Genomic DNA, 25254 nt, shown 5'->3' on the forward strand with positions numbered 1-25254 from the left:
GAAAACATTCTTATCTGCTCTCTGAGCTCAAAAACTCGGGACAATACTTTTCCTCGTGACAGCCATCTTGCTTCACTGTGAAACAGCACAGCTTGATGTTCAGCTCCCATATCCTCAGAGATAGCAGAGAAGACTCTTGTTTTTAGTGGTCTGGGCTTTATAAAATTGGCTACACCTACAATGTCAGTCATAACCTCACTTAATTCAGAGGAAGGGTGTGATGCCAGTGCTTCTCTGTGTATAACACAGTGTGTCCACTCCGCATTAGGCGAGGCCTTCTTGATGAGAGCCCGAAGTCCTTTTCTCATCCCTGCCATGGTCTGTGCACCATCACTGCGAACGCCAATGCAGTTCTCCCACTTTAGCCCATTCTCAGTCAGGAAGCAGACCAGCATTTTGAATAGCTCTTCAGCTGTGGCTCTGATCCTCAGACAGGGAGTTTGTCATGTTAAAACGTACATAAGCGATAAACAAACAGTCTTTGTTGCTGTCAGTTTCTTCATCAAACTGTAAGGCAAAACGCTTGTCTTTGAGTTTATCTATCAGTTGTACTTTAAGGTCGTTAGCAATGTCATTTATACGTCTGGTGACAGTGTCATTGGACAGAGGGATAGTTTTTATTTTTGCAGCACTTGTGTCATCCAGCTTGACAGAGACCAGGTCTAATGCTGCAGGCAGTATCAGCTCCTCTGCTATGGAGTGTTTTTTTTTTAACTGAGCAATTTGGTACGCCACCTTATATGATGCTAACAGTGCTCGCTGGTTTACTGAAGTAGCATTCACAAAGCGGGACGATTGTTAGCAATATTCGGCACGTTTCCGCTTATCAGCGTGATTGGGGTGTAATGTCTTTAAGTGACGCCTTCATTTTTTTGGCTTCATGCTGTCCGCTGCCAACATTTTTAGACACAGTAAACATACCGGTCTTTCCTCTTCTCCCACCGTAGTCACAGTGAAGCCAAGTGCTACATACGCTTCATCATATTTCCTCTTCTCCCACCGTAGTCACAGTGAAGCCAAGTGCTACATACGCTTCATCATATCTCCTCTTCTCCCACCGTAGTCACAGTGAAGCCAAGTGCTACATACGCTTCATCATATTTCCTCTTCTCCCACCGTAGTCACAGTGAAGCCAAGTGCTACATACGCTTCATCATATCTCCTCTTCTCCCACCGTAGTCACAGTGAAGCCAAGTGCTACATACGCTTCATCATATTTCCTCTTCTCCCACCGTAGTCACAGTGAAGCCAAGTGCTACATACGCTTCATCATATCTCCTCTTCTCCCACCGTAGTCACAGTGAAGCCAAGTGCTACATACGCTTCATCATATCTCCTCTTCTCCCACCGTAGTCACAGTGAAGCCAAGTGCTACATACGCTTCATCATATTTCCTCTTCTCCCACCGTAGTCACAGTGAAGCCAAGTGCTACATACGCTTCATCATATCTCCTCTTCTCCCACCGTAGTCACAGTGAAGCCAAGCGCTACATACGCTTCATCATATCTCCTCTTCTCCCACCGTAGTCACAGTGAAGCCAAGCGCTACATACGCTTCATCATATCTCCTCTTCTCCCACCGTAGTCACAGTGAAGTGTAGTGTATCATGACAGTAGTGTAGTGTATCATCTCCACTATAATGAATACATGCTCTATTAATCTCCTCTTGACAAGGAAAGTGCTGCATATAGCTCAGGTTAATGTATGCAGCCTTCCTCACAAAATACATGAGGTTTTTAACTTGGTCAACATAAATAATATTCATATTTTGGCTTTGACTGAAACACATTTAGATGCATCTGTAAATGATGGGCAAATGAACATTCAAGGATATAGTCTACCGAGAAGGGACAGGAAAATGAATGGTGGGGCTGTAGCACTGTACATTCAGAATCATATACCCTTTAAGAGGAGGGATGACCTTAATGTATGTCAAGTAGAGGCACTATGGGCTCAAGTACATCTGCCTCACCAGGCACCCATATTGGTAGGATGTGTGTATAGACCTCCTAGCTCTAAGGTGTTCTATCTGGATGACTTATGCACTGGGTTTGACCAGGCCACAGATAGTAACAGAGATGTATTTATCTTGGGTGATTTTAATATATAAATTGGAAGGATCATAATAATTCAAATACAACTAAATTGATGAGATATGCTGAGAACTGTGGTTTGAAACAAATGGTTAATGACACTACTAGATCATCAACTAAGTTGGGTCACCGTTCAGACACATGCATTGATCTGATCTTCTGTAATACAAGCCAGATCAATGCCAGTGGACTGTACAAACCATCATATTGTGACCATAGCCATAAACACCAAGGTTCCAAAGAAACCCCCAAGGATTGTGGTCAGGAGTCATTTTAAAAGATTTAATCGTGAGCTATTTCAAAATTATTTGGCTGCTGTACCCTGGGAGCTGATTTATCTAGAGGTTGATTTAATCACAATACAGAATGTTTCATTTATTTGCTCACTGAGGTAATGGACCATCTCCATGGATTGATGATGAACTCGGTGAGGCTTTTTCTCAAAGAAATATGGCAAAAGTCTTAGCAGCCAAATCTAAACTAGAAATGTATTAACCGAATTATAGAACACTACGTAACTGTGCAGTTAAATTGAATTGTAAGAAAAAACATTATTTTACAAAAATGCTTTTATTGATTGTAAAAGTTATTGTAAAAAGTTATGGAATACAGTTAAAGGCTTATTTGGTACATTTATCTCATCATACCCATCTAGTGTGGAGGTTGACGGGAGAACAATAACAAAACTAGCTGATATTGCCAATCATTTTGCAGATTTTTTTTTACAAAGAAAATGAATTTACTGAGCTACTGTTCAATGGATTGATGATCATATTATGAGCAACAAAACCTGCTCTTTTAGTCTACAAATGGTGTCAGTAGAGGAGGTGTTAAGCCTATTGAAGCCATTACCCAATGGTAAACCTACAGGTTATGATCTTATGGACAATTTTTTACTTTGCAGATTGCAGCACCACTGAAATATATATTTAATCGGTTACTGGAAAAGGGGATGTTTGCAAATGTATGGAAGCATGCTAAACCATGTCCTATTCCGAAAGACAGCAAGAACCCATTACTCCTGACAATAGTCGACCAATTTGTCTACTTCCTTCACTCAGTAAGATATCGGAGGGTATTGTGAGCAGACAAATATGGGAGTACATTTAAAAGAAGGATCAGATTACAGCCAATCAGCATGCTGATCGCAAAAACCATTCCACTACCACTGCATTGGTTTACATGACTGACCAGTGGCTCAATGCTATGGATAATGGCAGGTTTGTGGGTGTACTATTTTTAGATTTTAGTGCAGCATTTGATTTAGTGGATCATGAAATAATTTTGACAAAATGATTATATTATGGTTTTAAGGAGGTAGCATTGAATTGGATACAGTCATATCTAACTATTAAGCAAATAACACAAGTATTAATTGAGTCGGGTGAATACTATTCTGTGGTCTGGGGAAATGCATCAGCAAGTGAAATTAGGATGCTGCAGATTGCACAGAACAAAGCAGCAAGGATTGTTTTAAGGCGGAGATATGGTTCTTCTGTTGTAGTCATGCCCAGTGCTCTTGGTTGGTCATCAATCAACAAGATCATTTTAAAAAACATGCTTTTTTTATTTCAAAATATACACAATTTAAAACAGCCAAACTCTATTCACAATAGTATTCAGTTGGAGAGACAAACATTCCGTAAATACTAGGAATATATTGTCCACCATCTATGTGTTATCCAGACAGAAAAGAGAAATAGGCAAAAGAACATTTCGATTTAGAGCAATAAAGAAATTAAATAATTTAACTGAGCAAACCAGAAACCTTTCAATATATACATTTAAACAATACAATTACATAGGAAAGTTGTGCTGGACTAAAGATTGATTCTTCATCTACCATCTTTTTAGACTGTTAGACTATTTATCTGGTCAATATCTCAGTGTATTATGTCTGTTTGTAACAGTGTGTTATATGTGAAAATGTGATCATATTATACATTGTATTTTAATGTTTAAGGACTCTTGGAAGATTAGTCCAAATGAGGACATAAAGAGATCCTAATCAAATCAAATGACTTATTAATTATTGTCACATGCTCTTATGTAATCCTATATAAAGACTTCAGAACAGGCAGAGGACATGCTCAAAATGTAATTTACATAACCATAGACCACTTAAACTCGTACAACACTTCCACTCACGGCTGCCCAAAAATAACTAACTGAAAGCCATGCCGCCACGAATCTTCACCTCCACCCTGGGAAACAGAAATATACCTTCACCATACCCCTTTTTTGGGAGAGTGTGATGATTGTACCTTTATTTTCAAAATATTGGTTACAAAAATGTTCCGTTATACAGTATTCGGATATGTACCCTAAAAGGTATCGACAGGTACATTGTGTGTTTAGATCTTTTTGTACCCGAGGGAAACAATACTGTACCCTAACCATACCCTTGTTTCTGTGAGTATATAGACTGATAAAGAGTCCACTCTCCACAAAACAGTCCTAAAATTAAGCATTATAAGCTGAACAAAAAACAGTTGCTAATGTTATAGCTAATGCACCTACACCTTATAGTTCATGAGCCAGAGATCAGGATATCTTTAAAAACATCTGGGGGGAATATACTGTCTCATAGTGTTATTTTGCAAGGTCTCTGTCCTCTAGAAAAGGCACTCTTCTCAATGTAATTTTGCTGATGGGGACAGAAATGTTTGACACTCCCGACTTACAGTTTACAATGTGTTATCTCTTTCACACATTTTACCACGAAACACAACGTTTCAACAAAAAGTAATTTGATATCAGACATTAGTCTGTGATTGATGTTCCTATGTTCTTCTGTCCTGTCCAGCAAAAGTCCCTGAGGGAAAAATGGTTGCTAGACGGAGCTGCTGGGTCGGAGCAGGACGAGGCCAAGAAACAGTTGGCGGAGGACGAGACCAAGCTCAAGGGGATGGAGGAGAGCATCATTAGGTACGTCTACAACCCAGGAACACTTGTGTACCTACTACCTTTATATGTTTCTAGATTCACTCTATATTTAGTTCTCCAGTCTTTAACCAGGCAAAACCTGCTCTTAACGTGGTCAGATTCTAATACCCTGTTCTCTCTATTTAATTTTTCCATGCCGGCTCTCTGGCATTGTGGCACAGCACATTTGTTATGGTTGAGACCCTTTTGCAACGTTTCTTTGAAACATTTTAACAAGACATAAGTTGTACTCTTAGCTGGAAAAGAGGACAAGCCTATCAGATGCTGCAAAGCACTCAATACCAGTTGACAAAAGTAGCCAGACTTAAGAGAGTGGGTGGGGAGGGGGTGGGGGGAATGGTGGAGGCAGTAATGGGGGTGCTCACTGGTGGAGAGACCAACGCAGACAACGTCTGGAACAGCACTCAATCTATCCAGTACAAAAAGGAGACCCAGTAGCCAAGAGACCCCCTCCACCCTTTCCACACGCACCCCCTCCCATCCTCCATCCAACCATTTTCTTTCTCACTCATAGCAAAACAGTGTCATCAATCTTCTTCTCTGGCAGTCCATTTCGCTGATTAAATTCCTCCGGGCTGCTGCAGCCCAGCCCTGGCAGAACGCTGGCGCTGGCTGGATGTATTGGGGCTCAGACTGGGGCAACACTGGCACTAAACTGTCACAACTCCCAATGAGCAACGGCAGCTAACAATGGCCGCTGTCAAGGCCGGCGCTAGGGAGAATACAGAATGGGATAATGCTAAGGAGAAGCTATTGTCCCTATCTGAAATGAACGCTTAATTCTGTTAGATAGGCCGTAGCCAGGAAGGCCCCAGTGAGGTTGTTTTGGTATTTAACAATATGAGGGCATTTAAAGGGATAGTTCATGGGTATTTCTCTTTTGCTCTGAGCAATTCATTTTAGATAAAAATATCAGTGTATCACCTTCCCAGGGAAGCTCGGTAGTTGGGTGTGATGGGCTGTATCTTCTGACTCTATAAAGCCCTCATTGTGTGCATAGTTGCCCAAAATAACAAACACTTTAGATAGACTAGACATAAATCCTAAACTGCTGTGGAATACTACATCAGGCTTGGAACACACCATGTCTGTGTGTGAATGATCACGTTTATCCCTTTTCTGCAGACTGGAGCAGGAACTGGAGGAGCTGGAGACGGGCGTGTCGGTGACCTCCACCGAAGAGAGTCTGACAGATGCAGCCAAGGTGGAAGAAGCCAAGACTGCCGACAACAAAGTGAGCCCCCCACCCCTGAGGGCAGCTGGACATCGCAGGTCCACTGGACACTGACACACTATTAGAGACACGAGTATTTGCCTAGGGTGTGTGTGTGTGTGAAGGGGGGGGGGGCGTGTGCGCGTGTGTGTGTGTGTGAGTGAGTGTGTTGGGGGGCATGTTTGAAGTAGGGGAGTGGGAATCGAGGGAAGGGGGGGCGGGTTGCCAGAGCAAGCCTTGGGTCATAAATGAAAACAAAAATCTCTGTGTGTACAGTAACTCCCCAATGTGATGGACTGACAGTGACATGTCCAGTTGAGCAAATGCCATCAGTAATATCATTAGTGACAGTCCGGATGGGCCTGGAGAGTCAGACACTGGGTCTGACAAGCAGTTTATGGGGAAGAGTTGATGACGGGAGGGGGGCTCTTGTCCAAAGGGGATGTTCATATTGACAGCACATACTGGGCAGCTTTTAGCATGGGGGTTTCATAGCAACGGCTAGAAAAGACGCTCTGTCTCTTCTGTCTCCTTCTTGAACTCGTTGGCTCTTTCCATGCTGGCACCGCTTTCCTCAAAGGGAAAGTTATTATATAATGTGGCATCTCTTTCTACCTCAGTCGTTTTTCTTGCTTCCTTGTCGGACATTGTTTTTATGGCATACCTCAATGGAAAATATATTCCTTCCCTTAAACTAGGTTTTCAAAGAAATATTTTAAATATGTGACACAATGTTCATTGATTATGAAGCTATGGTTTTAAATAAGAGTGTCTCTTCAAGAAGCAAATTCAATACCTCAAAACTGTGGGTTGTCAGGAGAACTTGAGTGGCGCAGCGGTCTAAGGCACTGCATCTGAAGTGCTAGAGGAGTCACTACAGACCCTGGTTTGATTCCAGGCTGTATCACAACCGGCTGTGATTAGGAGTCCAATAGGGCGGTGCACAATTTGCCCAGTGTTGTCCGGGTTTGGCTGGGGTAGGCTGTCATTGTAAATAAGAATTTGTTCTTAACTTGCATCAAACATAATTTAAAAAATCTATACTGTTAAATTCATTGTTTTTGGAATGGCCAATTCTCCCTGACTGTCAAGCTTTTTTTTGTGTAATAGTTCTCAAAGATTATATGATAAAAAATATATTCTGTAGGTTAATTATCTTTTCTACATACTGTATATCTGGTTTTAGTCATTTAAGTTTACACTGAAAGCAATCAGCTCAAAGTATCTAGACATTTCTAGACACATTATAGTTTTCTGGGTCAGCTGATGGTACCTTGCTAGAGCCGTCAGAGACGCAAAGAGACATTTCTATACAAATTATTTCAGGGTTTTTTATGCTATTGAAATGCTTTCTGAAATTGAAATACATTTTCGGGGTGGAAAAGCACTAGTGAACTGAGCTCTTGAATTAAATTAATTGAGTCAAGTTTAGAGTAGAGGTGGAATCCCAAGCATATGTGTAGTGCAATTAAAACTTCTTCAGGATCGGTGTTTCCCCTGCGGGACGGTTGAGCTAATGTAGGCTAATGCAATTAGCATGAGGTTGTAAGTAAGAGGTAGCCTAGTTGACAGCAGGTAACCTAGTGGTTGGAGTGTTGGACTAGTAACCGTAAAGGTTGCAAGATCAAATCCCCAAGCTGACAGATAAAAATCTGTCGTTTTACCCCTGAACAAGGCAGTTAACCCACTGTTCCTAGGCCGTCATTGAAAATAAGAATGTGTTCTTAACTGACTTGCCTAGTTAAATAAAGGTAAAATAAAAAAATGAACAAGAACATTTCCCAGAACATAGACAGATCGGATATTGTCTGAAAGCTTAAATTCTTTTTAATCTAACTGCACTGTCCAATTTACAATAGCTATTACAATAGAATAATACCATGCTATTGTTTGAGAGTGTATAGTTTTGAACATGAAAAGTTATTTCTTAAACAAATTAGGCACATTTGGGCGGTCTTGCTACAAAATTTTGAACAGAAATGCAGTGGTTTCATTGGATCGGTCTAAAACTTTGCATGGACACTGAATCTAAATTGCATCTGGGCTGGAATAATACATTATGGCCATTATGGTACAAGAAAAATAAAAAATACATGTTTTTTTTCTTTGTATTATCTTTCACCAGATCTAATGTGCTATATTCTCCTATATTCCTTTCACATTTCCACAAACTTCAATGTGTTTCCTTTCAAATGTTACCAAAAATATGCATATCCTTGCTTCAGGGCCTGAGCTACAGGCAGTTAGATTTACAAAAAAAAGGAACATTTAAAAAAAGGGGCCGATCCATAAGAGGTTTACCATTAGACCTTTACGTCAATCAAAGTATATTACCCTAAAATATGAATATTACTACAGGATGCATCCAATTTAAAAGTACTGCAATAAGAATACAATTATCAAGAGTGCATACCATAAGCCTTCAAAATGGCCTTGTAAGGATTTTTTTTTTTAAATCAAAGTAACATAGCATACACTGCAACTATTGCGATACAAAGTATAGCCAGGAGATTGCAACGACAATGACTCAATAAACGGAGCAAATCAACTTCATGATATCCTACCTAGGTTTCAATAACCCCCAGCGTTTAAGTAGCGTCACCCTAGTGTCCAGAAACAATAGAAACTAAAGGCATACAGCTTCACACACATTATCTAATCAACACAACTCAATCTAAATAAATGTGCCGCTCCCACTTTGGAATGAATACCGTCCAGCGAAACAGTTTAGTACCGCAACTCTGAAAAGAGAAATCCATAACGTATCCAATACAGTGTGTCGTGTCAAAATGTACAGCTCTTTATGAGCTATTGAAATAATACAAATGTGATAATTAAATTCATACAGTTACATGTATTTATGTCAACTCCATTTGAATCAGCTTTCGCTTGTGATTTGAATCATCATGCTGTGCCTTGGCACCAGCAAGTCACCGTCACAAGGGTCACCATCTCTCATTCTATACGCCCTACAACAGTTTACATTTTTACTAGCATATAAGCATGATTTGATACTGTATATTCTGTGTTTGATCATGTGTTTTTTGGGTTTGATCATGTCTTTTCTGGGTTTGATCATTAGTTTTCTGAGTTTGATGCTCTATGATGAATGGATTAAAAAACTGTTCTCTCTCTCTCTCTCTCTCTCTCTCTCTCTCTCTCTCTCTCTCTCTCTCTCTCTCTCTCTCAGGCTCCTGCAGGCACTGTTCAAGGTAACACATCTTCATTCACACCTTATTCCTCACCTTTTTCACCTCTTTTACAAGTCTGTTGTGTTTGTCTCTCTTTCTCCCTCCCGCTCTCATTCTTATCCCACTTCCTTGTTCGATGACCACTTATAGAGGTCAAGGAAGTGCTCAAAGTGCACAACAGCCCTCGTCTGGACATGTCCGGAGGTGCATCAGATATAATGAGAACAGGTGAGTCTTGGTACCCTGTAGATCACATACTGAGACACAATGTAGAGCAACATCTTAGAGAAATGCTGTTTTCAACCTATTTTTCCTTTTTTTCCAGTCTTGAACATACAGTACCAGTCAAAAGTTAGGACACACCTACTCATGCAAGGGTGTTTCTTTATTTGTACTATTTTCTACATTGTAAAAAAAATGCGAAGACATCAAACTTATGAAATAACACATAGGGAATCATGTAGTAACCAAAAAAGTGTTAAAGAAATCTAAATATATTTTATATTTGAGATTCTTCAAAGTAGCCACCCTTTGCCTTGATCACAGCTTTGCACACTCTTGGCATTCTCTCAACCAGCTTCATGAGGAATGATTTTCCAACAGTCTTGAAGGAGTTTCCACATATGCTGAGCATTTGTTGGCTGCTTTTCTGGTCTAATTCACCCCAAACCATCTCAATTGGGTTGAGGTCAAGTGATTGTGGAGGCCAGGTCATCTGATGCAGCACTCCCCTTGTTCAAATAGCCCTTACACAGCCTGGAGGTGTGTTTTGGGTCATTGTCCCCCTAAATGCAAACCAGATGGAGTGGCATATCTCTGCAGAATGCTGTGGTACTGTAGCCATGCTGGTTAAGTGTGCTTTGAATTCTAAATAAATCACAGACAGTGTCACAAGAATAGCACCCCCACACCATCACACCTCCTCCTCCATACTTCATGGTGGGAACAACACATGCGGAGATCATCCGTTTGCCTACTCTGTGTTTCACAAAGACAGCGGTTGTCCAAAAATCTCAGATTTGGACTCAAATGACAGATTTCCACCGGCCTAATGTCCATTGCTTGTGCTTCTTGCCCCAAGCAAGTCTCTTCTTATTATTGGTGTCCTTTAGTAATGGTTTCTTTGCAGCAATACGACCATGAAGGCCTTAATAACGCTTTCTCCTCAGAACAGTTGATGTTGAGATGTGTCTGTTATTTGAACTCTGTGAAGCATTTATTTGGGCTGCAATCTGAGGTGCAGTTAACTCTAATGAACTTATCCTCTGCAGCAAAGGTAACTCTGGGTCTTCCTTTCCTGTGGCGGACCTCGTGGGAACCAATTTCATATAGCGCTCAATGGTTTTTGCGACTACGCTTGAAGAAACTTTAAAAGTTCTTGACATTTTCCTGATTGACTGACCTTCATGTCTTAAAGTAATGATGGACTGTCATTTCTCTTTGCTTATTTGAGCTGTTCTTGCCATAATATGGACTTGGTCTTTTACCAAATAAGGCTATCTTCTGTATACCACCTACCTTGTCACATCACAACTGATTGGCTCAGATGCATTAAGAAGGAAAGAAATTCCACAAATGAACTTTTAACAAGGCACACCTATGAATTTAAATGCATTCCAGGTGACTACCTCATGAAGCTGGTTGATAGAATGCCAAGAGTGTGCAAAGCTGTCATCAAGGCAAAGGTTGGCTACTTTGAAGAATCTCAACAAAACAAACATGTTTGGTTACTACATGATTCCATGTGTGTTATTTCATAGTTTTTATGTCTTCACTATTAATCTACAATGTAGAAAATAGTAAAAATAAAGAAAAACCCTTGACTGGTATCGTAGATGCCTCTTAACATAGATCTGAGTACAACATCTGATGTCAGCTTCATATAATTTTGTTACATTAATGGTTTTTCTAATAAAAAACAGTGATTACCAAATACTCATTGACATTGATAGATATTACAGTGTTAGAGAATCTCACATTAACCCATAACCTAAATCTTAATTTTGCACAAAATGGCATTGGCACCCAACTGGATTGGGCACATAACAATTCAACAATCTATCAATTTTAGTAATTTAGCAGACGCTCTTATCCAGAGCGACTTAGATGAGCAATGAGGGTTAAGTGCCTTGCTAAAGGGGAAATCAACAGATTTTTCACCTAGTCAGCTCAGGGATTCAAACCAGCACCCTTTTGATTATTGGCCCAATGCTCTTAACCACTAGGCTATCTGCTAAATCAATATGTAACTCCTCAGTGGATCTCATTATTATGAACACAAGCAGTTTGAATTGCCAGTCAGTAGCTTCTTAATAGTGCTCTCAGGAGTATCACATTTAATCTAACACGTCATCAAATCATCATTTTGATGACAGTTTAATTGAATGACAGCAAAATAGCTGAATACTTGGCAATTTACCCAACTGTCATACACAACACCTCAGTATAGCTCAGGATATTGTAATCACAGTTACAAATGGCTGGGGACAGCTTCATCTCTTCTCTAGGGGGCTTTTCAGCAGTATCACACTGGGGCCCTCCTTCCTCCTCCTCCTTCTCCTTATATGTGGGCCTCTGTCCCCTTTAATTAAACATTGACTTTCATCAGCCTCACAGTAGCCCTGAAAGGAGAGAGAGGGATTCCACTGAAGGGCTATACTCCACAGTGAGGGAGTGACTAATGAGTTATTTTACTTCTTGAGCCCAGGTCACCATACAACTTCCACCTAGAGAACCCTTTCTGAGCAGGGGGGTGGAATGGGGGGTGGAATGGGGCTACTTATTGTTTCATCAACACCTGCTGGGATTAAATGCAAATTCTCGATGCTTTCCTGGATTGGTTTGTTTTGGTAACATTTTGGTGTAATACGGACATCATATAACAGCTAAATAACTATAAACTAAGAAAGGAACATAGTATGATCACCATACCCTGTACATACTCCGCTCCCTGCAGGGTCTCAGGGGGAGTTGGGATATGCATGAAACACATTTCCGTTACACTCTTGTACAAGTGTCAATCCACAGTGTGTAACAAGACACATATAAACACCACCCACATTATGATTATTATAAACAAATAATAGATATACTGTCTAGCAGCTAGAAACGTTGATAAGGAACAATACAATGCAAGGGGACTGCAATGTGTGATCATTATAGAGGGACTGTTATGGGGGATCAATTTAGAGGAACTGTTATAGGGGATCAATATAGATGGACTGTTATGGGGGATCAATTTAGAGGGACTGTTATGGGGGATCAATATAGAGGGACTGTTATGGGGGATCAATATAGAGGGACTGTTATGGGGGATCAATATAGAGGGACTGTTATGGGGGATCAATTTAGAGGGACTGTTATGGGGGATCAATATAGATGGACTGTTATGGGGGATCAATATAGAGGGACTGTTATAGGGGATCAATTTAGAGGGACTGTTATGGGGGATCAATATAGAGGGACTGTTATAGGGGATCAATTTAGAGGGACTGTTATAGGGGATCAATATAGATGGACTGTTATGGGGGATCAATATAGAGGGACTGTTATAGGGGATCAATTTAGAGGGACTGTTATAGGGGATCAATATAGAGGGACTGTTATGGGGGATCAATATAGAGGGACTGTTATAGGGGATCAATATAGAGGGACTGTTATGGGGGATCAATTTAGAGGGACTGTTATAGGGGATCAATATGGAGGGACTGTTATGGGGGATCAATATAGAGAGACTGTTATGGGGGATCAATATGGAGGGACTGTTATGGGGGTATGAAGGGACTGTTATGGGGGATCAATATAGAGGGACCGTTAGGGGGGATCAATATAGAGGGACTGTTATAGGGGATCAATATAGAGGGACTGTTATGGGGGATCAATTTAGAGGGACTGTTATGGGGGATCAATTTAGAGGGACTGTTATAGGGGATCAATATGGAGGGACTGTTATGGGGGATCAATATAGAGAGACTGTTATGGGGGATCAATATGGAGGGACTGTTATGGGGGTATGGAGGGACTGTTATGGGGGATCAATATAGAGGGACCGTTAGGGGGGATCAATATAGAGGGACTGTTATAGGGGATCAATATAGAGAGACTGTTATGGGGGATCAATATGGAGGGACTGTTATGGGGGATCAATATGGAGGGACTGTTATGGAGGATCAATATAGAGGGACTGTTATGGGGGATCAATATGGAGGGACTGTTATGGGGGATCAATCTAGAGAGACTGTTATGGGGGATCAATATGGAGGGACTGTTATGGGGGATCAATATAGAGGGACTGTTATGGGGGATCAATTTAGAGGGACTGTTATAGGGGATCAATATGGAGGGACTGTTATGGGGGATCAATATAGAGAGACTGTTATGGGGGATCAATATGGAGGGACTGTTATGGGGGTATGGAGGGACTTTTATGGGGGATCAATATAGAGGGACTGTTAGGGGGGATCAATATAGAGGGACTGTTATAGGGGATCAATATAGAGGGACTGTTATGGGGGATCAATTTAGAGGGACTGTTATAGGGGATCAATATGGAGGGACTGTTATGGGGGATCAATATGGAGGGACTGTTATGGGGGATCAATATAGAGAGACTATTTTGGGGGATCAATATGGAGGGACTGTTATGGAGGATCAATATAGAGGGACTGTTATGGGGGATCAATATGGAGGGACTGTTATTGGGGATCAATTTGGAGGGACTGTTATGGGGGATCAATATAGAGGGACTGTTATGGGGGATCAATATAGAGGGACTGTTATGGGGGATCAATATGGAGGGACTGTTATGGGGGATCAATATAGAGGGACTATTATGGGGGATCGATATGGAGGGACTGTTATGGGGGATCAATATAGAGGGACTGTTATGGGGGATCAATATAGAGGGAATGTTATGGGGGATCAATATGGAGGGACTGTTATGGGGGATCAATATAGAGGGACTGTTATGGGGGATCAATATAGAGAGACTCTTATGGGGGATCAATATGGAGGGACTGTTATGGAGGATCAATATAGAGAGACTCTTATGGGGGATCAATATGGAGGGACTGTTATGGAGGATCAATATAGAGAGACTCTTATGGGGGATCAATATAGAGGGACTGTTATGGAGGATCAATATAGAGGGACTGTTATTGGGGATCAATTTGGAGGGACTGTTATGGGGGATCAATATAGAGGGACTGTTATGGGGGATCAATATGGAGGGACTGTTATGGGGGATCAATATAGAGGGACTATTATGGGGGATCGATATGGAGGGACTGTTATGGGGGATCAATATAGAGGGACTGTTATGGAGGATCAATATAGAGGGACTGTTATTGGGGATCAATTTGGAGGGACTGTTATGGGGGATCAATATAGAGGGACTGTTATGGGGGATCAATATAGAGGGACTGTTATGGGGGATCAATATGGAGGGACTGTTATGGGGGATCAATATAGAGGGACTGTTATGGAGGATCAATATAGAGGGACTGTTATATTGGGGGATTTAGCAGGGCTTTATCCAAAGCTGTTACAATTACAGTCATGTGGATGCATACATTATGGGGGATCTATGAGGGACTGTTATGGGGGATCAATATAGGGAATCAATTTGAGGGACTACCCTGGGGTTCAATATAGAGGGAGCGCCATGCAATCTGTTATGGAGGATCAACTGAGCTACAGAAGGACCAAAAGGGATCGATATGGAGGGACTGTTATGGGGGATCAATATAGAGGGACTGTTATGGGGGATCAATATGGAGGGACTGTTATGGGGGATCAATATAGAGGGACTATTATGGGGGATCGATATGGAGGGACTGTTATGGGGGATCAATATAGAGGGACTATTATGGGGGATCGATATGGAGGGACTGTTATGGGGTATACATTTACATTTGAGTAATTTAGCAGACTCTTATCTAGAGCAACTTACAGGAACAATACGGTTAAAAGGCACATTGACAGATTTGTCACCTTGTCAGCTCAGGGATTGGAACCAGCAACCTTTTGCTTACTGGCCCAACACTCTTAACTGCTAGGCTACCTGCCACCCCATGATACATGCCATATCTACCAGTTCCATGATGTGAAAAGGGTGTACTGTAGTACCTGAATGTGCTGTAGAACCTGCATGTGCTGTAGTACCTGAATGTGCTGTTGTACCTGAATGTGCTGTAGTACCTGCATGTGCTGTAGTGCATGAATGTGCTGTAGTGCATGAATGTGCTGTAGTGCATGAATGTGCTGTAGTACCTGCATGTGCTGTAGTACCTAAATGTGCTGTAGTACCTGAATGTGCTGTAGTACCTGCATGTGCTGTAGTGCCTGCATGTGCTGTAGTGCCTGCATGTGCTGTAGTACCTGCATGTGCTGTAGTGCCTGAATTTGCTGTAGTGCCTGAATTTGCTGTAGTGCCTGAATGTGCTGTAGTACCTGAATGTGCTGTAGTGCCTGAATTCACTATGTGTGGGTGGTAAGGTACATAGTCACGTGGGAGGAACTATTTTAATGACGGACCACTTGGGTATTTGATCACAGCTAAGTACTCATAGTTAAGTACTTTTAAGAGAAGACAAAATCAATGAGAATACCATACAACTTGTTGCATTCTCTGAAGTGATTTGGTATACTGTATTTCATGTCCTCTATTTGTTGTCACTCTCAGGTGTGTTTCTGTACTGTATTTTCCCCTAACATTTGTCTTCTGTCCTAATCTTCACAGTGATCAACTGTCTGTCTCTGTGTTTGTCTGTCTGTTTGGGTGTGTGTATGAGTTTGTGTGAGTTTGTCTCTTCGCCTGCATGTCGGTCTGTTCTTATTCATTCCTGCAGACATTCGATGTGATTTGTGACTAAAGGGGTTAAAACAAGTAGAGTAGTGCTTGAATGTGAGAGAGAGATGGTATACTGAGTATTCAGTTCTCACAGTGGAGATACCCTATATGTAGTTATCCTCAGACGATGCAATGTTGCCTAGGCAACGCAGCTCCGCCGTCGTCATGCCAGCGTTAGATTCACACACAGTGTGCACATCACGACAAATTATAGTGTTGCTTTCAAAAAAGCTAAGTAGCTTCACAGTGTCAGCTGTGGCCTAATAGCATAATTATCCAAATGAATTTTGTACATGCTTTCTTTGAAGGAAAAAGGAAACCGCACACTGCTCTTGATAGTACGTTTCCTTATTAAAGATCAGTGATACTATCAAGAGCAGTGTGCGGTTTCCTTTTTCCTTCATCTTCTTCAACTGTTACCATGCACCTGCAAAAAAGATTGCTCAGATGTGCGAGTGCCTTTTGACTTTTGAAGTACATGCTTTCTTAACAACCTGGTGTGCACGAAATTCTGCAAACATATGGCTCACTTTTCCCATCCAGTATCTACCCCAGTCAAAGGAATATCATGAATTGTAGTTATGTTTACTTCATGTGTTTTGGTGTTACACGGGCATACTGATTTGGTGGCTAGTGTTTATTTATTTCACCTTTATTTAACCAGGTAAGCTAGTTGAGTTCTCATTAGTGTAGATTGATTTAGTATGGCTTTTAGTGGAACATTGTAGCATTGTTGTGTAGAGTGGTTGTCTTTAAAACAAATTACAGTACAAACGAAAGAGAGAAGGGGAGAGAGAGAGAGAGAGAGAGAGAGAGAGAGGCTATGTAGTGTGTAACATATAGATGTGTGGGATGACTGTGAGTGTGTGTGTGTGTGTGTGTGAGAGAGAGGACAATTCTGCAGGGCCCTAACATCTCCTCTTGTTGACACCCAATGCAACCAGCGATGTACTCAGTAGAGATCACCGTTGAGAGGGACAATGTCACGGGCGAGACTAAGGTGTTGTCCACCAACACCCTACTGCCCATTAACCTCTCTGGGCAAGGGGTCAAGGTGTATGAGGATTACCAGAAAGGTGATTTCCCAACGTGATTTCAACAGCAAAAGGAGACACTCAGCTAAGACATGCACAGTGAATGCCTTTACGAGAAGTGTTAACAGCTATGACTTTATCACTAAATATTTTATGTACAAGAACAAATTGATAACAGTAATATCACAAGATGGTAAACGTTTTCTCTGAAGATTAAGATATTATCTTGGATAAGTCTACCTAAAATTATAGTTATTACAGACATTGCTTGTTTGATCGTAGCCAATTAAAGACAGGCTACATCTTGTGGTTCAATAAACTTCAGAATGTATTTTCACTTTATATAAAAGCTTCTTTATACTCTGTCTCATATAATGACTGGCGTGAATCTACTCATTGCCAGTAGATATTTTTTTTACTTAATTTTACTTCTCGTGAAGCAAAAGAACTACATACAGGTGTAGGATGTTAATTGGATCACCCTGTTGCAGGAGACCTTTCCAGAAATGCAGGAAAGGTTTCAATACGAGTGTATTTGAGGCTTCTGAAGTTTGTCATTTCCACTTAGAAATTTCAGACTTGATTTTCCCTTATGAAAATGTATTTACTCTTTCAAAAATGTATATTCATTATAATCCACATAATAACTTACATTTCCTATTGATGCATTATTACTTTCCTGCTGTAGCAAACTGGCTGAAATTAAGACTCGACATCTGTAATTAAGCATAGTATGACAAAGTGTTGCAGGGTGACCAATAAATCCATCCCTACTTATAGACCTGGTTTTAAGCCAATAACTCTACTTCAATAGTTATATTTGTGAATGTGAACTTGGGCTATTATGTATTGGTTCAAAACCCATTTCAAGTGGTCCTGTTGGTCTCCCTGTAGCTGTTTTGGTTCCCCTGTTGGTATTGGGCATGACCCTTCACTAGTATTATCAGATCAGTGATTATTGCTTCACTGATGGAGGCATTTAAAAAAAATTGAACAGGGTCTATCTAGTTCTCCATGCTCTCATGAGTCTCTTCTGTTAGTGACACGTCTGTCGCTCTCCTTTCTCTCTCTCCATCTCTCTCTCTCTCGTAGTGGTACACGAGGTGAACGGGGAGAACGGGGTCCACCAGCTCAGCGCCAACGAGGTGGACGAGCTCATCCTCAAAGCTGATGAGTCCATGATGAGCGACGCCACCAATACTGAGTTGGCTGCCGAGCAGCAGACGACACCCAAGAAGGAGATCACAGGCATGGAGGCCAAGGCAGGTGGCGCTAGTCCCCAGCCAGGTGGAGGCGAGATGGAGGCCAGCGCCGAGAACCCCGTCACTATGGTGTTCATGGGCTACCAGAGTGTGGAGGACGAGACGGAGACCAACAAGGTGCTGGGCCTGGAGGGTACCGTCAAGGCCCAGCTGGTGGTCATCGAGGACGGCGAGGGCAAGAATGTGACGGTTGGGCCCACTCCAGCCACCGTGACCGTCACCGAGGGAGGCGCCAAGGAAGAGCAGTCTCCCCCACCCAACGGCAGCGCCGCTGACCCTGCCAAGACCCCCCAGGAAACATCCTCCGCAAAGGAGAAAGGGGGTGAGCCAGAGGGGGGTACCACTGAGTTAAACAACAAGGAGAAGCAGCCTTGCAAGTGCTGCACCATCATGTGAGCAACTGTTTGTTGTGTGGCTGAATTCCCCCCGGAACTTGACTTTTCAAGGAGAAATGACAAACTAACAACAACCATAACGTCATGACAACCAACAAACCCCTCCCCCCACCCTGAAAAAAAAGGAATACATGTTCTTTATCTTCTGTTGTTTCCCGACTTCGTTTGAAGTATTTCATCATCATCTCATCGTCTCCTTTCCTTCTTTTGACCTTTTTTATTATTTCAGGTTTGGTTGTGCGAAAGAAGAGCAATCCCTACCTCCTCACACTTTGAGATTTCTGAGGGAGAGAGGAGATAGAAAAGGAAGGATAGAAAGAGAGGGAGGAAGGGGTTTGTTTACTCACCCAGCATTGTCCAACAAGCATTTTTTTTAAATGACATCTCTTATACACCACCATGAATTGTGTAATCTTAACTTTCTGTATGATGGACAGATATATCTCTATGTATCTCTGTATATACATTGTTTATTTCAAAGATATATTTATTTGACTTTTTATTTTTTGAAAATGCCCTTTGGAAAGTGTTTTTGACAGAAGCATGGTATTCATTGTTTTTTTCTGTCCTGTGCTATAGCATTTTAGATAAAAACGGGGACATGATGGAACACTTGGAACATTTATGTTAGAACATTTTATTGGATTTTGATTTCCAGAAAAAAAAAATGTTTTACTTTGGAATGTCTGAGACAGACACAACACTGATATATGGGATGTCTGTGACAAACACAACACTGATATTTAGAAGTGACATGCAATGAGACGTCAGTGATATTGATGACATCGAAGTACTGTGTGCGTGTGTGTATGAGCATGCATGAGTGTGTGTGCTGGTTTAAAATGACCTCATTGGTCCTTATATCATCCTACACTACACTACCCACAATCCCCATCACCTATTTTCTTTCTGGAAGAAAAAACAATCCATGCAATTCTTTTGTGATTTCCCTGCAACCAAATCAGCTACACTAGTTCGACAACACTAATATTGAATTGAATAACATGTGTGAAGGTCATTCATACCGAAGCTTGAGACTGATGAAATTAATGCCCATCTGTAAGGCTTGATGTTTGTGTGATTCGCCCCCACTTAACTACATTATCCAGAATACCACTGCCCCTTTAATATAAATAATGTTGCTTACAGCTGCCTTTGTGGTAACACTAACTACTTTTCATTAACTCATTGACATAATCCTGGCTCCTGATGTTATGACCTAGCAACTAACAGCTGGGTTTTGAAATAATGGTCGGCGTGGACAGGCCCTTCCAATGTCCCGAAGATTTTCAGCTGGATATTAACTACTGTGGAATTGGTGCATGGAGCATAATCTGTTGTTTTAAATGACAGCGCATATCCTACCAAACTGTGTTGCAAATACTGCAAGAATTTGCTCCATTCAGACATTAAGGAAGAGTGACATTTGAATGGGGGTCGGGGTCATATATTTCCCCCAGAGTCTGTGTGGGAGGAGATTCATTATAAGAGTATTTGGTTTTCTGTTTTCCTGTTTGAACTCTACTGTCAGGCCTTGGTTTTGTCATTTGTCAACGAAACCAAAGAAAACCGTTCAAATAGGCCTATTTTTCATTGTGTATCTATCACAGGAGGTTGGTGGCACCTTAGTTGGAGAGGACGGGCTTGTGGTAATGCCTGGAGCGGAATCAGTGGAATGGTATCAAATACACCACACACGTGGTGTCCATGTGTTTGATACCATTCCATTTGCTCGGTCCCAGACATTATTATGAGCTGTCCTCCACTCTGCAACCTCACTGGTATCTATCGACATGTGAGGCAAAAAGCAGGGAATTTCAAGAAGAACATTCCAAGAAGTTTTCAGAATCCTTTCCTACCCTCCTCTGAGTGGTCAATTTTGCTCCAAATTTGGTGTTTTTTTCAGAGAACAATAGATGTTTTTGCAGTGTGGCTACATTTGAACAGCTGTGTTTTACTTTCCCTTGGCTTGTGTGTGTTTGTTAGCTGCAGCTATAGCATTCTTTACATCTTGCCATTTTGGAGCCAAATTTCCAGCTAAGCTGAGGGTCATGTTATCATTGTCCAGTGTATTTTCCCCAGTGGTGAGTTGAGTCAGTTGAGTTGGATTAGGTAAACTAGGAGTCAGAACTCAGTGACACGCTCATATGTAACCGTGGTCCAAGTGTTATTATTCGCATCCGAAATAAAACAAACATTTTGTTTTCAAAGATGGTCTGCATTATCTTTAAGTGAGTCCAAGAAGTGAGCCAGAGGTTTGCCAGCTTTGCATCATGTTTGCCTATTCCTCTTTTAATATTGTTCCATGTGTATTTATACCTTTCCATTAATATGTATAGAGCTCTATATGTTATTTAAATAGTGAATGTCTTTGTGAGGGTTCAAATCAAGAACATGAGGGAGAATAGATAAAAAATAACCAGGTCTGATAAGCCTTGTCAAAATTATGCTGGAGAATCCATTGCACTGGTTAGAGCGTTGGACTAGTAACTGAAAGGTTGCAAGTTCATATCCCCGAGCTGACAAGGTACAAATCTGTCGTTCTGCCCCTGAACAGGCAGTTAACCCACTGTTCCTAGGCCGTTATTGAAAATAAGAATTTGTTCTTAACTAACTTGCCTAGTTAAATAAAGGTAAAAAAATGATCATGTAAAATATATTATGAAATAATATTCTTTGCCAATCCCCTTCAATCCCACTTCCTCATGTGCATTCAAAGGGGCAGGGCAATCATTGATAGGCCGACAACATCCTCCAATATGCTGCTCAGCATCCTGCAAGGAGCATAAAAAGCTGACACAGTGAAATGTGCGTTACTCTATAGGAGTGGTCCCAACCTTTCTCGGTTACTGTACTACCAACTGAATTTTGTTCTGCCCAGAGTACCCCTGCAGTACCCCCTCATGTGCATTTTACCAGTAGGCCTATGGTCGCATGAGTCTTCTCAAGTATCCTCTGTGGATAGGCCAAGTGGTCCTAGTACCGGTCCTATCACTGCTCTATAGGACAGTCACACTATCTGTAGTGTTGGTCTAGAATACTTTCAATAAAAAACACTGACTTCGAATTCGCTTAGGCATTGCTGACGACCAGTCCTTGTCGACTAATATTCCCACACTGCTGGATCCAAATCTATGCAAGAACTCCCATTCATGAAAGCTGCCAACGTCAGCATCAGCAAAATCATCATATAGTTTTAGCATTGAGGACAAGCAGCAGCACTGATAAGAGTTCATCAGTATATCACAAAGGCCAAGCATTGAACCATGCCCATCCTTTCCTTTGCAAAAGATGATCCTTTTTTATTTCCTAAATATCTGCTTGCTAACAGTTTGCTAACAGCATAGATTTGGTTTGTCAATTTCAATTTGAACGGTGGAAAGAAGATTTCATATGTTGTCACTGCCAACATGGCAGCACATCACATGTTGGGATGGATACATGTGGGTTTTGTGGTGCTAAATCATTGATACTGTTATATCTGACAGCCACAGTTTAGATATTATTTTAGATATACATTTCTGCAGCTTGTGTTTCAAGAAAATCACTGATATTTCTATTTACAATAGGAAATAGTGTCAGCAAGAGTCATTTTCGAGGCACACCTCAACAAGGAAGTGTTTAATCAGTTAAATTCCAAGCTTATTTGAAGCAACAACTAGGTGTTCTGTTTTTAAAGTTTTTCTTTTAGGATAACATGCAACAGTCATCTCAAAACTGAAAAATGTGAACAGTCATACATCTCTTTGTTCTAACACAAACATACTGTACAAATGCACTTACTGTAGGGTGGTCAAACTGAAAGCCATAGTGTTCTTGGTGGAAGAAATCGTCCATACCATTAGAGTCAGAGAGAACATTGGTGACCATAACCTAATCAAATTTGTCCATCCACAATGAAATACGGTGACACTTAAGTTAAAAAAGGACTTACATAACACCTTCATAACATTTCTTTAGAGGAAAGAATTACATGGCACTTTGAGAGGGACTTGGAAATCAACGACACTGTGTTTAATTTAGTCTGTTCTATTCACACCGTTCATTTTGCTGCCTTCAACAACTTTGAGCTTGAAGGTTAACGAACATCAATATCAATGAAGGATAATGAATGCCAATTATGTTCTTATGAAGGGTAATGATTGCATGGACATCTCCACTAAAGTGCAGATCCATCCTACTGAGCAGTGGGTAGAATTTACTCTTAACCACTGATGCAGGGTCAGATTTGATTTTATCCCTAATGGCTAAGGTTAGGATTGGGAGCTAGGTAATCTGATCCTAGATCTGTGGTGAAGGGTGACTTCTGCCTCAAGCTCGTTTTGAATACCCAATACATCTCCTTCCTCTGTCTTGCTGAGCTTGGTGTAGCAGCAGAGGCTTGTCGCCCCTGGCAACCACTGTCTGCACTGCCAGCGCCATGGTTACCTCATGACTCTTGCTCTGCAACAGCACTCCCCTGTTGGTTCTTATCAATATTTACATTCCATTTCCGACTTCTCTCTCTCTCTCTACACACCCCCAATGCCTTGTAGTCTGGCCCCTGGTCAGGCATCTTTTTTGTAAATGTATATATAAGCATCTACATATAAATGTCTGTCGCTCTCTCGTCCTCTTGTGTAGACTCCTAGATCTTTGTGCTCATGGCAGTCAGTCAGTGAAGGGCCCAGGTAATAGAGTGGGTGTCAACACACTGCTGCTCTTCTTATGCTTTTGTAGTTGCCAAGGTCGGCTTTCTCACAAACTGGAAAGTGCTGTAGAGGAAACGACAAATAAAAATGTGACGTGCTTCAATGGTCTGTCTCGGTCTCTCTGTTTTCTTTCTGCGTTTTCTCCCTCCGTCTTGAAATGTGTTGTCTCCTTAGTCAATACAGATGAAGGTGGGTGCTGGTGTGAGTGTGTGTGTGTGTGTCTTTAGCCTCAGTTCTTAGTTTAAAGTTGTAAGGCTCTCGAAGGCCTGCATTGTGAAATCCTCACAGTTCCTTCCTATGAACAAAGGTTCTGTCCACCTATTCACCAAAATGAAATGTTTTTACACTGCTAATCTAAGACCTGCTGCAACATTGTTATAGCCATTGTCATTGACACAGTGACCTGGCTACACAGTCACTGTTGGCAGAAGTAGGATTGTGTGTGTGTGTGTGCGTGTGTGTGTGTGTGGGGGGGGTGCACGGAATGCTCCTCTTTTGTTTGGCGCTTTTTGATGGTCAGCAGCATTCCAACGCAATTATCAGCAACACACACATGGCAGCTGATGGAAAAAACTAAGGAGCAGTCACGCCACCCCTCCCCCACAACAACTCTTAAATTCTTCAGCACTAGCAGCTTTGATGGACAGGGGTTGAGGGGGGTTGATGGAGGGGGCGAGTGACAGATACTGTGTGGGGGGGAGGGCCTTGGGGGGTGAGGAGGGTTACAGGGAGGGGTTTGGTCAGGGCCAAACCCAGGACCAAAACACCAGTGGAGCCCGGAAGACCCAGCTCTTAGGCCTGACACACTGGAGGCTATGAGGGGGGCACAGATCCAGACGGTGCTAGATTATGTGCCTGAGAGGAGCCGGGGGTGGAATGAAGAACACCTGTTGGAGAACCCAGAGGTCTAGGAGGGGAGGTCTAGAACCGGGAGGTGAGTTACAGAATGGGGGGGGATTACTGAGGTATGGAATGGAACTACTCTTCTTACAATCATGTAAGGAGAGAATTTTTCTCCATCTATGTAGAATTCTTAATTGAATTTTCATTTAGAATATTGGGGACTTTTTGTATTTGTATTACTGTAATTAGGGATCACCATTGGCTGCTACCAAAACAGCAGCTATTCTTCCTGGGGTGCAAACACATTAAGGCACTTACATCACACATAAAACAAAAGATAAAACAGTACATCATATAAAATTATTACACCACTACATATTTACAATATAAAATGTACAATATCACCATACAACAATATTACAATGTAAGTGTATGTAGAGTGTGTGTGTTAGCGCAAGTGGCTGTTCCACTGGATGTCTTAAGGTGTATGCACCAATTTGTAAGTCGCTCTGGATAAGAGCGTCTGCTAAATGACTTAAATGTAAATGTATGTAAATGTGTGCGTATGAGTGTGTCTCTACCTTTGTGTGTGTCTCTTCACTGTCCCTGCTGTTCCATAAGGTGTATTTTTACCTGTTTTTTAAAATCTGATTCTACTTGCTTGCATCAGTTACCTGATGTGAAATAGAGTTCCATGTAGTCATGGCTCTATGTAGTACTGGGTGCCTCCCATAG

At 41.5% G+C, this 25254-nt stretch overlaps 1 protein-coding gene across 1 annotated transcript; it reads left to right on the forward strand.

Annotated features, from left to right (window-relative positions):
• Positions 1–4879: 4879 nt before the first annotated feature.
• On the forward strand, positions 4880–23784 carry LOC118396908 (paralemmin-1-like). Its single transcript, XM_052475804.1, has 6 exons — positions 4880–5022; positions 6166–6274; positions 9444–9465; positions 9595–9672; positions 17239–17370; positions 18421–23784. The coding sequence occupies exons 1-6, from the start codon at positions 4880–4882 to the stop codon at positions 18984–18986; spliced, it is 1050 nt and encodes a 349-aa protein (XP_052331764.1). The 3' UTR covers positions 18987–23784.
• Positions 23785–25254: the final 1470 nt, after the last annotated feature.

This window comes from Oncorhynchus keta, chromosome 22 (genome assembly GCF_023373465.1).
Source record: "Oncorhynchus keta strain PuntledgeMale-10-30-2019 chromosome 22, Oket_V2, whole genome shotgun sequence".
Lineage (NCBI taxonomy): Eukaryota > Metazoa > Chordata > Actinopteri > Salmoniformes > Salmonidae > Oncorhynchus > Oncorhynchus keta.

Excerpts from the sequence above, each read along its gene's own strand:
- LOC118396908 (XM_052475804.1), top strand. The coding sequence starts at position 4,880 with ATGTTCTTCTGTCCTGTCCAGCAAAAGTCCCTGAGGGAAAAATGGTTG. Across the intron at positions 5,023-6,165 it reads ATGGAGGAGAGCATCATTAG|ACTGGAGCAGGAACTGGAGG; the intron begins GTACGTCTACAA and ends CCTTTTCTGCAG. Across the intron at positions 9,466-9,594 it reads TCCTGCAGGCACTGTTCAAG|AGGTCAAGGAAGTGCTCAAA; the intron begins GTAACACATCTT and ends GACCACTTATAG.